General features: G+C 36.7%; 2 protein-coding genes across 2 annotated transcripts; one reads left to right on the top strand and one right to left on the bottom strand.

Moving 5' to 3' along the window:
* The first annotated feature begins 1,756 nt into the window (after positions 1–1,756).
* LOC104908645 (kelch repeat-containing protein At3g27220) lies at positions 1,757–7,783 on the top strand. The gene is made up of 7 exons (XM_010697776.4): positions 1,757–2,155; positions 2,784–2,972; positions 3,785–4,014; positions 4,403–4,573; positions 4,919–5,024; positions 6,985–7,191; positions 7,348–7,783. The coding sequence occupies exons 1-7, from the start codon at positions 1,934–1,936 to the stop codon at positions 7,510–7,512; spliced, it is 1,290 nt and encodes a 429-aa protein (XP_010696078.1). The 5' UTR covers positions 1,757–1,933; the 3' UTR covers positions 7,513–7,783.
* Positions 7,784–8,100: 317 nt separating this feature from the next.
* LOC104908646 (F-box/kelch-repeat protein At1g51550) lies at positions 8,101–11,682 on the bottom strand. The gene is made up of 2 exons (XM_010697777.3): positions 11,103–11,682; positions 8,101–9,441 (listed from the first exon to the last, which is right to left on the bottom strand). Exons 1-2 carry the CDS (start codon positions 11,602–11,604, stop codon positions 8,501–8,503), a joined length of 1,443 nt encoding a protein of 480 aa, XP_010696079.1. The 5' UTR covers positions 11,605–11,682; the 3' UTR covers positions 8,101–8,500.
* Positions 11,683–13,348: the final 1,666 nt, after the last annotated feature.

Genomic DNA, 13,348 nt, shown 5'->3' on the forward strand with positions numbered 1-13,348 from the left:
TTGGTCATCATCTGTTTCACTATCTGTCCAGTCATATTATGTTACTTGGACATCTGAGTCATCATCTAACCATTCAACAACTAACTCATCATCTGCATTTACTTATTCTATTTCAGTGAACAATTCATCTTGTTCTTCTGGAGATGCATCTATTGGTAGTCTGTTCAAATCAAAGACCTCTGGTTGTAGTTGTGATTATGGTTTCGCAACTGGTTCTGACAGTGGATCATTGAGATCAAATATTGGCTGATTTGTGGTATGGATTGAGCTGATGTGGATGGTGTTGAGGTTTTATCAGTAGAACTATCTAGGCGGGCCATAGCTAAGTTATGGATGCTAGACATGTTCAAGATGAGAATGCTTCAACACTTTCCTCAAGTGAAGCTACAAAAAAAATGGCACTAAAAATCAATAAATTATGATTTTCATTAGAGTGAATCTACCCCACCCCCACCCCCACCCCCACCCCCACCCCCACCCCCCAAAAAAAAATAAAAATTATTGTTGGTTGGTTGATGTGTTTGATGATCTTGGTGGTGAAATGCTCAAAGTTGAACTGCTCTCAAAGTTGAAATTACACTCCTTGGAATTTTTTTGGGGGAAAATGACTGCCTTTGTATATATAGTCTCCTTTCAGTTGACAAATTTTGTGGATTTTTATGGAGGGAAATATGAATTCCCCTTTGAATTTGAATTTTAGGTGCTTCAATTTTTTGGGTTAATTTTAACCCCTGTTGTGTATAGAGCGCTCTGAAATTTTGGAGGGAAAAAAAATTCGTCCTTTGGTTATATATTTAGTTCGTGTTGTAACTGAAATTGAAAAAAATATGTTCTGAAATTTTGGAGGGAAAAAAACTTCCATATCCCCCAAAAATTTTCGCCAGATTTCAATGTGTGGGTCAACTCTCCTTTTTAATGCCTTTTAATCCAACTTTTGTCCAAGTAATTAGTTCCCTGATTTTCCCCTTATTATTGGCTCTGCATGGGCCGCCACCCTTGGTCTTTGTCAAAAAGCAAATGTAGCAAAATTTGTGGGACAAAGGGAGTACATCATATTTGGTTCGTTTTTTTAGTAAAGGAAAAGAAAGGAAAAGAAAGAAATGGAAGAGAAACGAAAGGAAAAAAATCTTAATTTTCCCATATTTGGTTTAAGTTTTTTCTCTCCTTTCCAAATTCCTCCAATTTTGAGAGCTAAGGAAAATGAAAATTTTGTAAAGAGGCTTTCCTTCCACTTCCTCATTTCTTATCACTTATACAACTTGTTTGGTTCATTTTTAGTAAAAAAAAAAAAGAAGGGAAGAGAAAGGAATGGAAGAGAGAAGAAAGGAAGAGAACACATTATAATTTTCCATGTTTGGTTTAAGTTTTCTCTTTCCTTCAAAATTCCTCCAATTTTGGGAGGAAAGAAAAATGAAAATTTTGTAAAGAGACTTTCCTTTCATTTCCGATCACTTATATTGTTATTTTCCAACCAATCATTCAAAATTAAAATGATTTCTTCTAATTCCTTTCTTTTCCTTCCCAATTTCATCGATCAAACAAACTGATAATGTTTATTTATTTTTTTAAAACAAACATTAAAAATTAAAATATTTCCTTTCAATTTCTTTTTTTTTTTTCTTCCAAATTCTTTCTACCGAACAAACCGTTAAATTTCATCGATAAATATGTGAAAAGTGTCGAATGTCAAAAATAGAACAACTAATAACCACCCACGAGCCATACATAAAATAGCTGTATTAGTTTTTCCAAAACCAGAGCAAGGGAGCCGCGGAGTTGAAAATAGGGAGAGCACCGACTCCCAAACCAATTTCTATGTGCCGCGCTTTCTCTATTTCTTTCCTTCCGCCATCCACCAAATCCCATCTCATCTCTGCTACTTCACTCTCACTTTCTCTCTCCTCTGCTTTTAATCTCTCTCCAAAACTCTGCCATGAGATTAGGAAGAAACAATCACAAACATTCATCTTCTTCGTTAAAATTCGTGATCATAGTATCATTGCTTGCTTTGGCAGGTGCAGCTTTGATTTGCGATCTTTTATGGGCTTCTTCTTCATCTTCTACTTTTTCCGCTCTTCGTTACGTCGCTGATAATTGGCCTCTTCAACAATCTACTCTTAATCTCCCCAATCTTAACCATACTTCTCATCTCAAGGTCTGTTGCTAATCTCGCCCTAATTTCTGACAAATGTTAACATTGTTTGTCTTTTGTTGATTTCTATTGTAAATTTTTGATTTCTTGCTTAACTTGGTGCGCGTAATTGAATTAAGCTGGAAAATGGGTATATTTATTAAGCTAGTATTAGGCTATCTTTCTTTTTTTTTTTTTTTTTTTTTTTTGTAATTGATGAACTTTACTTGAGTTTGGTGGTGTAGGGAGTAAGTTTGATTGTAATGCTTGTTAATTTTGATTGTTTGTTGCGGTTGTTTGGCAATTATCTGAATGTTTGCATCTTGCACCATGGATCAGTGTTACCTAATTCGCTAAACCCTCGCAAATTGTGATTTGAGACAGAAAAAGGGGTTACATTTGGCTAAGTTAATAAAAGTAGGTAGTGGATTATGTTCCCTTACCCGTTTTTGTACCACAAATTAAGTAACTTTGATCTGGTATGTTTATGTAGTATGCTTTGGGTGTGGAATGCTTGAATACATAAGCCATTTATTGTTGGTTATAGTGCTACTAGGACAAGAGTACGATGCGAAAACATTGTTAATTAACTCAACGTTTGCTGTTTAAGTTTAGCTGATCAAGTTTTGAATGACCAATTTTCTTACTTTAGGAGAAGGGTAAAGATGAGAAAAAGAAAGGCACTCCTGGAAGATTTCTATCAGCTACCTTTGCGGACTTGCCAGGACCTGAGCTACAATGGGAGCAGATGCCAACAGCTCCTGTGCCACGTCTAGACGGGGCTGCAATACAAATTAAGAATCTTTTGTACGTCTTTGCTGGATATGCCAATATTAATGCTGTGAGTATCATGTATCAGATCAACAGTAATATTCTACACTCTTGATTGCTATGCTTGCTCATCTAATTGTCCAACTCTTCAACATGATTTGGGTTAGACTTTTCAGTGCTTTTAGCATCTTCTTCTTGTCATAGATGCTATTCTGTTGAGCTTGTCATTATGTTTTCTTTTGGGTCATGAATTCTGATAAGCAAACATGTATCAACAAAATCATGGCTATTGACTGTTCAATACATAGTTATATCTACTGTCTTTTGGCTTGATATCTTCGCTATCATGCCATATGTTTTAGCTCTTATGTTGTAGGAACACTGCTATACTTCTCATTTGATGGTTGCTATGTAGCACAGTTACTTCAATTGATACTCGTCCCCCATGCGGTGGCACTCGTCCTCCATGCGGTGGTACTCGTCCCCTTAACAGAAACAACAGTGTTGCTTCACTTAGTAGTGCGTCGTACCCTTTGTGTTATAATTTATAGACGAGAACGTTATAGCAACATGCCTTGCTGATTGGCATTCTTTTGGATTTGGAACAAGGAATCTCATAATAGTGAGATTAAATGACATTTCAAGCTGTCTTGTAATGGGCTATGCTAACTAGATCAACTTCTTAAGCATGTTAATCAAAAAGTGTTTTTTATTTGTATTTTTGTCTGATTAAGTGGCTTGCGTGGAAACAAAAATACTTCAATTGCATGTTATATATTCTTATCAAATAACATAATGCTTCTTCTATAATATTGTTCTCCATCTAAATCACGGGTGATGAACCTACTCATCTTGCTTTGCATATGTAATCATGGTTTGCAGGTGCATTCCCATGTTGACATCTACAATTTTACGGACAATACTTGGGGAGAAAGTTTTCCTATGCCTAAGGAGATGGCCCATTCTCATTTAGGAATGGTAACAGATGGGAGATATATATATGTAGTCACTGGACAATATGGTCCGCAATGCAGAGGGCCAACAGCTCGTAATTTTGTGTTGGATACTAAAACGAAGCAATGGGAAGACCTCGTTTCTTTGCCCGTTCCTAGGTATGTTTCATATTGATTTTCAGTATTGCTAGTTTTGCAATAGTTGTCTAGTCCCATATATAATATGTTCTCTTGTCCTCAAAGTATGGTTTCTCTCGCCATTTATATAATCCCCCCCCCCTTTCCAAAAATAGGTTAGTAATAAGAATTGAGAAATTCCCCTGGTTTAGGTTAAGGGCAGATTTAGATATGGAAACAATACTGTATCATGAACTGATTCACATTTGATGATCGAGACACAACTTGTTTACTGAGAATAGTTGAGGTTTGAGGATTAAGCCTTTGTCGTCACTTTGCAGTTTAGGTGATACTATTTGCGGATTGTGCGTGATGACTGTTTTTTTAACAGTTGGCAAAACTTATAAGTAATTATCACTATTTTGTTCAGGTACGCACCAGCTACTCAACTTTGGAGAGGAAGGCTGCATGTCATGGGAGGCAGTGGGTTAAACCGGCACACACCTGAATTAGACCACTGGAGTCTGGCAGTGAAGGATGGGAAAGCATTAGAGAAGGAGTGGCGATCTGAAGTACCTATTCCTCGTGGTGGACCTCACAGGTTATTAGACTCATCTTTGTCAAAATTGCTCTTTTGACATAAGCAAGAAAAGAGTGATATCAACTAGTTTCGTTGGTGAAGTCATGATCTAGAATCAAATCCCATCTACGTTATCATTATCTTTATGGATCTGTATGACCCAGATAGAAAATATTATGCCTTGTATTGAAACAGTAGCACTGATATTTGCTGTCAGTCAGCTGTTGGAACTTGGAAATATAGGTCTTATATACGTCATCTAATATAATGGTGTCCATAGATGTCTTCCCTTCATTCGATCCAGTGAACTGTGCACTACAGTTTCAATCCCTATGTATATCTGATTTATTCTCTCTTTTCTCTCAGGGCCTGTGTTGTGGTTGATGACAAATTAATGGTTATTGGCGGTCAAGAGGGTGATTTCATGGCCAAACCTGGGTCACCCATTTTTAAGTGCTCTCGTAGGCATGAGGTAATATGATAAATCTTTTCTGGAACAGTGGATTTTTTGGTTGTGCTTAGTAGCTTTGAATCCTATGTGATATGAGATCATGAATTTTTAAGCCAGCCGCAAGACTTATCACATTGAATCATATTTTTGCCTGTTGCACTGTTCATTTTTCCTAATTTTAGCATTCTCTAACTAGATTTCAATCCCGTGAAATGCACATGATATTAGTCATGTCAAGAAGATGGGAAAAGTAGAGATGAATATAATGGAAATAGTAAAAAAAAGAAAAAGAACTTCTGGATATAAATAAGGTTTAGATATAAATTTACACATTCATTTAAATAATAATATGGGTTAGAAAGATTTTTCCTTTCATGCGTGTAATTAAAATGAAATCGGGATATCGGGAGGGCCGTAATTTTAGCTTGGGAAATTGGATAATTATACATTTTAATCAGTTCTGATAGAATTTAGAAAGGAATCCACTTCAACCATAGGGGGAAGATATATGGTGGAGGCCGGAGGGGAGGAAGACTGCAAGAGAAAGGGGAAGGAATATAATTGAAAGATCGTCTTCTTTTACATTTAGATTGAAAAAGAGAGAAGCATATGCTAATCGTCTTCATAGGACAGTATTGATTTAGTATTGAGAAGCATAAATAATATTCAATACTTGTATATTTTTGTTGACAAATAATACCAAGTTTGGTTGTGGCTCAATGGTTGTTTCATGGAAAAATGAGCTAGAGGTTAGAGATCTGACGCGTGTGGGATTTTCCCCTTTGTGATATGCCATGTGATAATGCCGAGTTATCTTTAAGTATGATGGGCATTGTATCATTGTTAGAGAGAGGGTGTCACTTAGCAGAGTCTCAGAGATAGTATTGATGTAGTAATGGCGACTTCAACTTGTTAAATTGGGTTTATGTTCTTAGTATATCTGAAAACAAAAAAGGTTTTGTCACTTGTGCTGTGACTTCCCAATTTAGAGAGTTGATACATGGCAGCAATATTCTAAGTTGACATTACAATTTCAGTTAACCATAGTTTCTGTCGACAAGATTACTTATCTTATTGTTCAACTTACAATTGAATAGTTCATGTATTTGGACTGCTGTTGCTTGAAAATCATCCAATCCAATAATCTATTGATCAAATTAGAACTCTGCAATACCCAAATTATCACTCTTAATGTATTTAGTTGGATACTCATAGGGGTGGGAATATTTTTACCTATGTTTTCTGGCACATAACTACATAAGCAGATCTTGATGCTGGGCTTCATTCTTGGCCACCCGGCTGAGATATGTTGGACAGACAGGGGCATGCACCAATAAGGAACTGTTTATCCACTTTCCTTTTTGGGTTGTCATTTTTTAGTTTACCCACTTCTATTTCTGTTTTTTGAATGGTTCTACTAATTTTATATTATTATAATTACCTTCTAACTCTACTTCTCTTGGCCCACAACTTTAACTTCAAAACAATATGCAATAAATTAATACTTTATCTTCCCTTTTATGACCCACATACCTATTTTTCCTAAAACTCTGTGCTCAAAGAAGTGGGTAAACTAATAAAAACAAGAGGGAGTGTTAACAAGTTAGATCTTTGAGCTTCAAGTTCCGTTGTTGGAGTTAGGACTTATGAGTTATGACCACTGAGTATCTATGTAAATTTGGAAAACAGCTCAAAGCCTTCATTAGTTACATAAACTCATAAACCTTGGTTAACGGTTAACCTAGTGAGTCAAGTTGTGTATGGTAATCTATGTGAAGTTGTCATCTACTTAAGAGTTGCTGGAACATCACATTGCGGGACGTAGCTGCCTTAACTTGGATTGATATGCATGATGTCCTCAGTAGTAGAGTACCATGCATCTTACTAAACCTTGTTCTGTTGCTCTGTTGTAGTAGTTTGTGATTTGACTAGTCAGAGAAAATGGAAGTGTGTGTTCACAGCACATATTTTAATGTTGTAGGTGGTATATGCTGATGTTCTTATGCTGGATGATGAGATGAAGTGGAAGCATTTGCCTCCCATGCCAAAGCCAGATTCTCACATAGAGTTTGCCTGGACTATAGTTAATCATTCAATTGTCATTGCGGGAGGCACAACTGACAAACATCCTATCACAAAAAAGATGATCCTGAATGGAGAGGTTTTCCGATTTGATCTAGACACAATGGTAATGGTCCTTTTTTTACTGCTTGAGTTGTTGAATTTAGATTTCTTACTGCTCTACACCATTATCGCACTGAAATTTATATTCTATATCTTCTAATATTCTGCGGGCTTGTGTTTGTCCACATTCTTACTCGTTTCATCTTATGGTCTGTTGCAGAAATGGTCAGTGATAGGGAAACTTCCCTACCGTGTCAAAACAACTCTAGTTGGATTTTGGGATGGTTGGTTCTATTTTACTTCTGGTCAGCGAGATAAAGGACCTGATGATCCAGCCCCCAGAAAGGTCATTGGGGAAGTATGGAGAACTAAGTTAAGCTTCTAGTCAAAATTTTGAATGTTAAAATTTAGGTAGGTCATATTCTTCTTGTATTAATCACTGTTAGATGTTCTGTACACGGAGGCTGTGGAGCATTATTGGGCCATTTCTGCAATACAATGTGAAGATGGAGAGGCGGGAAGATGTATACAAAGATGAAAAATCAATTTGTTCAATTGGTTTATGTAAATTGTAAACATATAGGAAACAATGAAAGATGCCTAGCCCTTATTGTTCAAGGGTTCATGTTCTGATAAAACTCTGGAAGTTTGCTGTATACCTTATTATCTTAATTCTGAAGCTGATTTAAGGTATGTTAAACTTGCAGGAAACAAGCTTTAGAACAATTTCATCCAAAATTTCCAGAATTTGTAGATTAGTACTCCGGATAAATCTAAAACCGCTATTTAGAAACAAAGATATGAGGTCTTGTGAACTCATCCAATGAAAGGATGCTGCGCACATAATACGGTATCTATTCATAGAGTTATGAAATCAATAGAGGATACAAGATAGAGCCTAGTAAACATGACATGAGTTGCACAAAGTCATAGTTAAGGCAATTCCAGCTTCAGATACTTGAACACAAACAGATAAGAATAGCACAATCTTATTCTTTGATAAGGTCACCCAACTGAACTTGAAACTTCACAAAATCCTTAGTCTAAAATAGCGGGTCAAGCCCTTAGAGTGGCACGGAAGACGAAAGGGATCCCACCCCAAGAATTTGGAGATGGTAAAATACCCACCTTGTGACTTAAAGGTCCAAGGTGAAAATCATACAAACCTCATCTATGATCTATTTTACAAGCAAAACTGAAACACCTATAGAAACTACGCTCTACAACTGGAAACCCACTTATGAGTTATCCTGTACCAAAGTCTACTCTACTAGCTTGCTACATCTAATCGCATATTGCATTTTTTTTATGTACATAACTCACCAAAGAACATGCCATGTGAGGAGAGACTAATTTTACTTGTTAAAGATTAGCTAAGGATCAAGGAGAAGTTCCACAGCAAAGACGTCAGCGTCAAATTGAAGACCAGATGATTCTGCTGGTTGAAGTGATTCATCCGCCATTCCACCAAATGTATACACTAGACGGCCTGAATGGTCTGAGCATGCTGCATGAAAGGAACGACCTTTGGGTTTATAGCCACATGATTTTAGCCGTCTCCACATCCTTGTAGAAAAAGGGTGCTTTTTTATGGAGTTCACATCAAACAACCAAAAGTCATTTTTTCTTTGCCTTTGGGAGTTTTCACCCCCATATATAAGAACTTTCCCTCCCAGAATCAGGGTAGCTGAATGACCAACTCTTGGAAGATTGTTTCCCCAAGGAGTGCTTGATAAGTCAACTTGAACCCGTACCCACTGGGAATGACCCTCTGTGGCATCAAAAACCCAGACATCATCAAGGACATCATAACCCAATCCCCTTCCACCAAAAAGCAGTGTTCTTGTACCGTCTATACAAGTCAAAGTATGGCCAGAACGCGGCGGTGGTGCTGGGTGGGTAACAATTTCATACCAAGTTCCATGACAAAAGTTCTCCGATATTTCCAAGATCCACAAGTCTCCTAATCTAACACCATCTGGGCCAATCCCTCCATGAATAAGCATTCTTCTGTTCTCCATAGAGCATCCAGCATGGGCCCCGCGTGGTGGTGGTGCCACTGAGCCCACATCAAGTAGCCTCCAAAACAATGTGATACCAAATGTCTCACTGTGCACAATTCTTCCAATCCAGGTATCATTTTGACGGATGCCATGATCATTGATTCCTCCAAATAGTATGAGAAAATCACCCGTTACAACACAAGTATGCACAAAACGTCCACTAGGAAGCCCTGATGTCACTTTTTGCCATTTTAATATGGTTTTGAAATCATAACCAAGGAGCGCAACCCATGTATCATCGAGATGACGCCCTGAATTGAGAAGTTTTGAAGCAGAGCAATGAGAAAAGTTCTTCAGCAAACCAATTTTATCATACCATATGTGATGACTATTACAAGATGTCACACATGAACATTATAAATCCAAAAATAACAAGCTTTTTATATAAATTGCTATAATGAACAATGTCCACACCTTAAACATATTACAACAAGCATCATATTGTTTGAAGAAGTCAGGACTAAACTAGCAGAAAATCCACACTCAACTATGACCATAATCTGAGATATGGATAGATGGGCACAATGAAAAGGTTATTATTCTATGTATAAGAAGATTATGTATGTTTGCTCTTAGACTCGTGAAGATTGAGATAGGCCTCGGGTACTTGCGTCACATTTTTTATGTCAGGATAAGGTAATCACAGGAAGGGGACAGAATAAAGTGGAGTTATATTGCATATTGGTCACACCTGGATATTTTACCAAATCCTGCATGTTTTCAGCCTAACATTAAGAGAACAAGTTTCACTCATATTCATTGTCATTGTCTAAACAGCGTAAATCAGTGGGCAGCAGTCCCATATAGCATACACACATGAATCACTAATTTATTAGTCCTCAGATGACCTAAAATGATCGAAAAGATAAAGGCACTTTCATAATCCATTACTAAAAGTCTGGATTTTAATCAGTAATCAGAAGCTCTTCATAGCGAGAACTTATATAAATACATTCTGACTAGTTATATAAAGAATGTGAGAAAGTGATCCTTTGGACGTCCATAAGATAAGTTATTGCTCAATCTCAAGCCATAAACTAAAGTACAATGAGCAGATAAAAATTTGATAAATTGTAGTGGCATAGCTATAGCCTATAGGCTATGTTACTCAGACCCAAGTACCAAACGTGAGTACATATTTAAATGTTAGACACATCAAGACGCAAAATTCCGAACAGAAGGACACTGTACTGAATTCAGACACAAGTGGAAGGACATGAAATTCATGAAACATCTTAATTTTCGAAGACTTTTCACGTAAAGGTAGGTGAACACACATTTTAGGTTTGCCTTATTTGCTAGTTCTTTATTTATTCTGATATCAAGCCCATATTTGAGTGTGTATTGCATTAGTATGTCTTCTCTTTCCCTCTCTTCTGCATATTTTTGCTCCACCAATATGCAATTCCAGACCATTGCAGTGTTCGGAATAAATACTAAGCGACGAGTAAGGATTCCATACCCCTATCGAAACATCGAGTGTCCAACATGGGTACATGCAGCAAACTGATAATTCAAAACAACACAGCTTAGATGATAAGCCTTTAATTGCTTCAAAGCATACCAACAAGTTCAGCCTCAGCATCCTCATTTAAGTCCACATAACAACATTCTGAGCTAAATATTTTTATAAAAACAGATCCTACAAATAATCAAAACATTACACTAATGCCAATATGCCATTAACATCCAAAACTATAACTAAGACATATCAAGTATAACTAAGTAAATCCAAAAAGACATAAAACTAACAACATAACACATAACAGAACTTAGGTTTAGAATTCATCAAAAAACATGACCAGTGACTCTCAATCATATAAATAGCAATAATGAAATAAAATAACAATCTAAAATATAAAAAATATGAAAATATTTAGAAAAAGATGAGATGGGTATCTGAGAAACTGACCTCCTTCGCATCCTCCACCAAATAAAACCAAGCAATTTGAGACAAAATTGAGAGAGTGAGAAGCTCTAGGGCAAGGAAGCATATTATGAGAAAGTGGGTCAATCAATTTAAGGCATGAAACAGAGCCCAACTGAGTTACCTGATGGTATAACTTCATCCATGGCATATAATTTCCACCATTAAAGTATGAAGATTTAAGGGCATCAACACAAGTGGGTCCCCATTCTCTTCTACAAATAGACTCCCATAAAGTGTCAGATGAAGCTAAAGAATTGAATTTCTTGCAAGTAAGAGCAAAAGAAAGGATTGAATTTATGGGTAAAAGGAGGAGGATTGAGAAGAGATGGTCTTGGATTAAGTTGCAAATTGGGGTTTCGTTGTTGCCAGATTCTTCCATGAATGAATGATGGAAAAAGGCAAATTTTTTTCTTTCTAGTGAATGATTGAGAGCCATTTTCTCTCTCCAAAAGTTGAGGTCAGCTAGAGTAGGAGGAGCCATCATTTCTCATTTCGCATTCCTGGGTTTGGTTTTTTTCAGTTCTTTGGCGTCTTTCACACCTTCGCCACGGACCGCATTCCTGGGTATTGGACTACACTTGTTTGTATTTTTTTTTATATCCCTAAATCTCAGGAATATGAGATTGAAAGAAATATCGCCACTCCACCAACTTAACCTGACTATACTTGTTTGTATATCGATATTGTCTAATCATGTATTTAGCTACACTTGCAAAAGGTGTCAGTTCAGTTTGTAAGTGGTGCTAATATTGATATACGGGATCGAATTTCGGCCTTGTCTTGAGTTCTAGTTATGTCTGGATCGATTCATTAATCATGAGTCATGACTCATGAGGAGGTCAAGGTACCCTCCATGTCGGGTTGATTTTGATCAAGTTCAATTCCGATCAAGATATGACATGGGTCGCTTATCCTTTAGGGTTAGATTTCATCGATATTGTGTCATGCTAGTTATAGTGTAGGAGCAGTTGTGAGCCTTGTGGCAGGAATTTCGAGGAGACCAAGTTTGGGTCAGATTATTATCAAGTTAGGTCGTAGAATATCTGGTCAAATATCTCATAAGTTATTATCGGGTTAGTTTTGCGGAGGTTACATAACATTGATCTATCCACTTTTGAGAACTCCTATTATCGGCTTCAACAATTTTCCATCGTTTCTTGGAGCAAGTCAGTTGTTTGACTGCTCTAGAACCTGTAGTGTTTTCTCCTTGCTAAAATAAAAGTTCATCTTCTCTGATTTCTGTTGTAAAGATGCTTGTATTAATTGAACTTATTGTATGTGTAATTTACTATAAACTTTTTATTAATGATGAATTTTATCTAAACTGTTGTAGTTGACAATAGACATTGATATATAGTTGAATCAGTTGTTTCATCCAGGTAGAGGTGGCCAATAAGGGGTGGTTTGGGCGGGCTGGGCGGGCTAGCCATGACCTAGGATTGGACCACAAGTTCTGTGGGCTGGATGGGATGGTCTGGTTGGCCGAGCCTGGACTTTTACAATTCATGGAATGGGTTTGGTGGGCCATGGTTTGATGCGCTAGACCGGATTAACAATTTTTTTATAAATAAAAATGTTTAAACAAACTAATTAATCATGAGTCGATGAGTAATGTTAATGTTAAATTAATATATACCATTTATTGTATAATTTGGGTCATAACAATTTCTGCTATCATAGTATTAAATAATTTACACTTGGAAAGTAATTTATATAAATAACGATTAGTAGTTTTCATGATCAATAATATTTGTTTTTGTTATCATTATATCTTATTCATTCCAATCTACACTTACATAGTAATTTAAATAAAAACGAATAGAATTTCTAATGGTTTCACAGGTTGGGCGGTTTTTCCAGCAGGCTTCCATGGGCTGGGTTCAAAAAAATCAGCCTGTGACACATGCAACATTTTCACTCATCTGGATCGAGCAGTTCATGGGTGACTCGCATCACGACCCACGAGGCGGGTTTGACTGGATTGGCCCGCACCGTTGGCCACCTCTACATCCTGGTAGTACGTTGATGAGTTACTCTAAGAATATCACCCTATAGGATTCCTTTGACTCTACATAATTTAAGGAATACAACTTTAGAAGATTTCAGTCTTTTGATGACATGTGCTTCTGGCTACAAGAGTTAATGTAATGGAGTAGTGACATCACGTTCCACTTCGTATATTAGAATATAGTTATAATTTTTTATTTGGAACTATTAATTAGAAGTGG

The sequence above is a fragment of the Beta vulgaris genome, chromosome 7 (genome assembly GCF_026745355.1).
Source record: "Beta vulgaris subsp. vulgaris cultivar EL10 chromosome 7, EL10.2, whole genome shotgun sequence".
NCBI classification, from domain to species: domain Eukaryota; kingdom Viridiplantae; phylum Streptophyta; class Magnoliopsida; order Caryophyllales; family Amaranthaceae; genus Beta; species Beta vulgaris.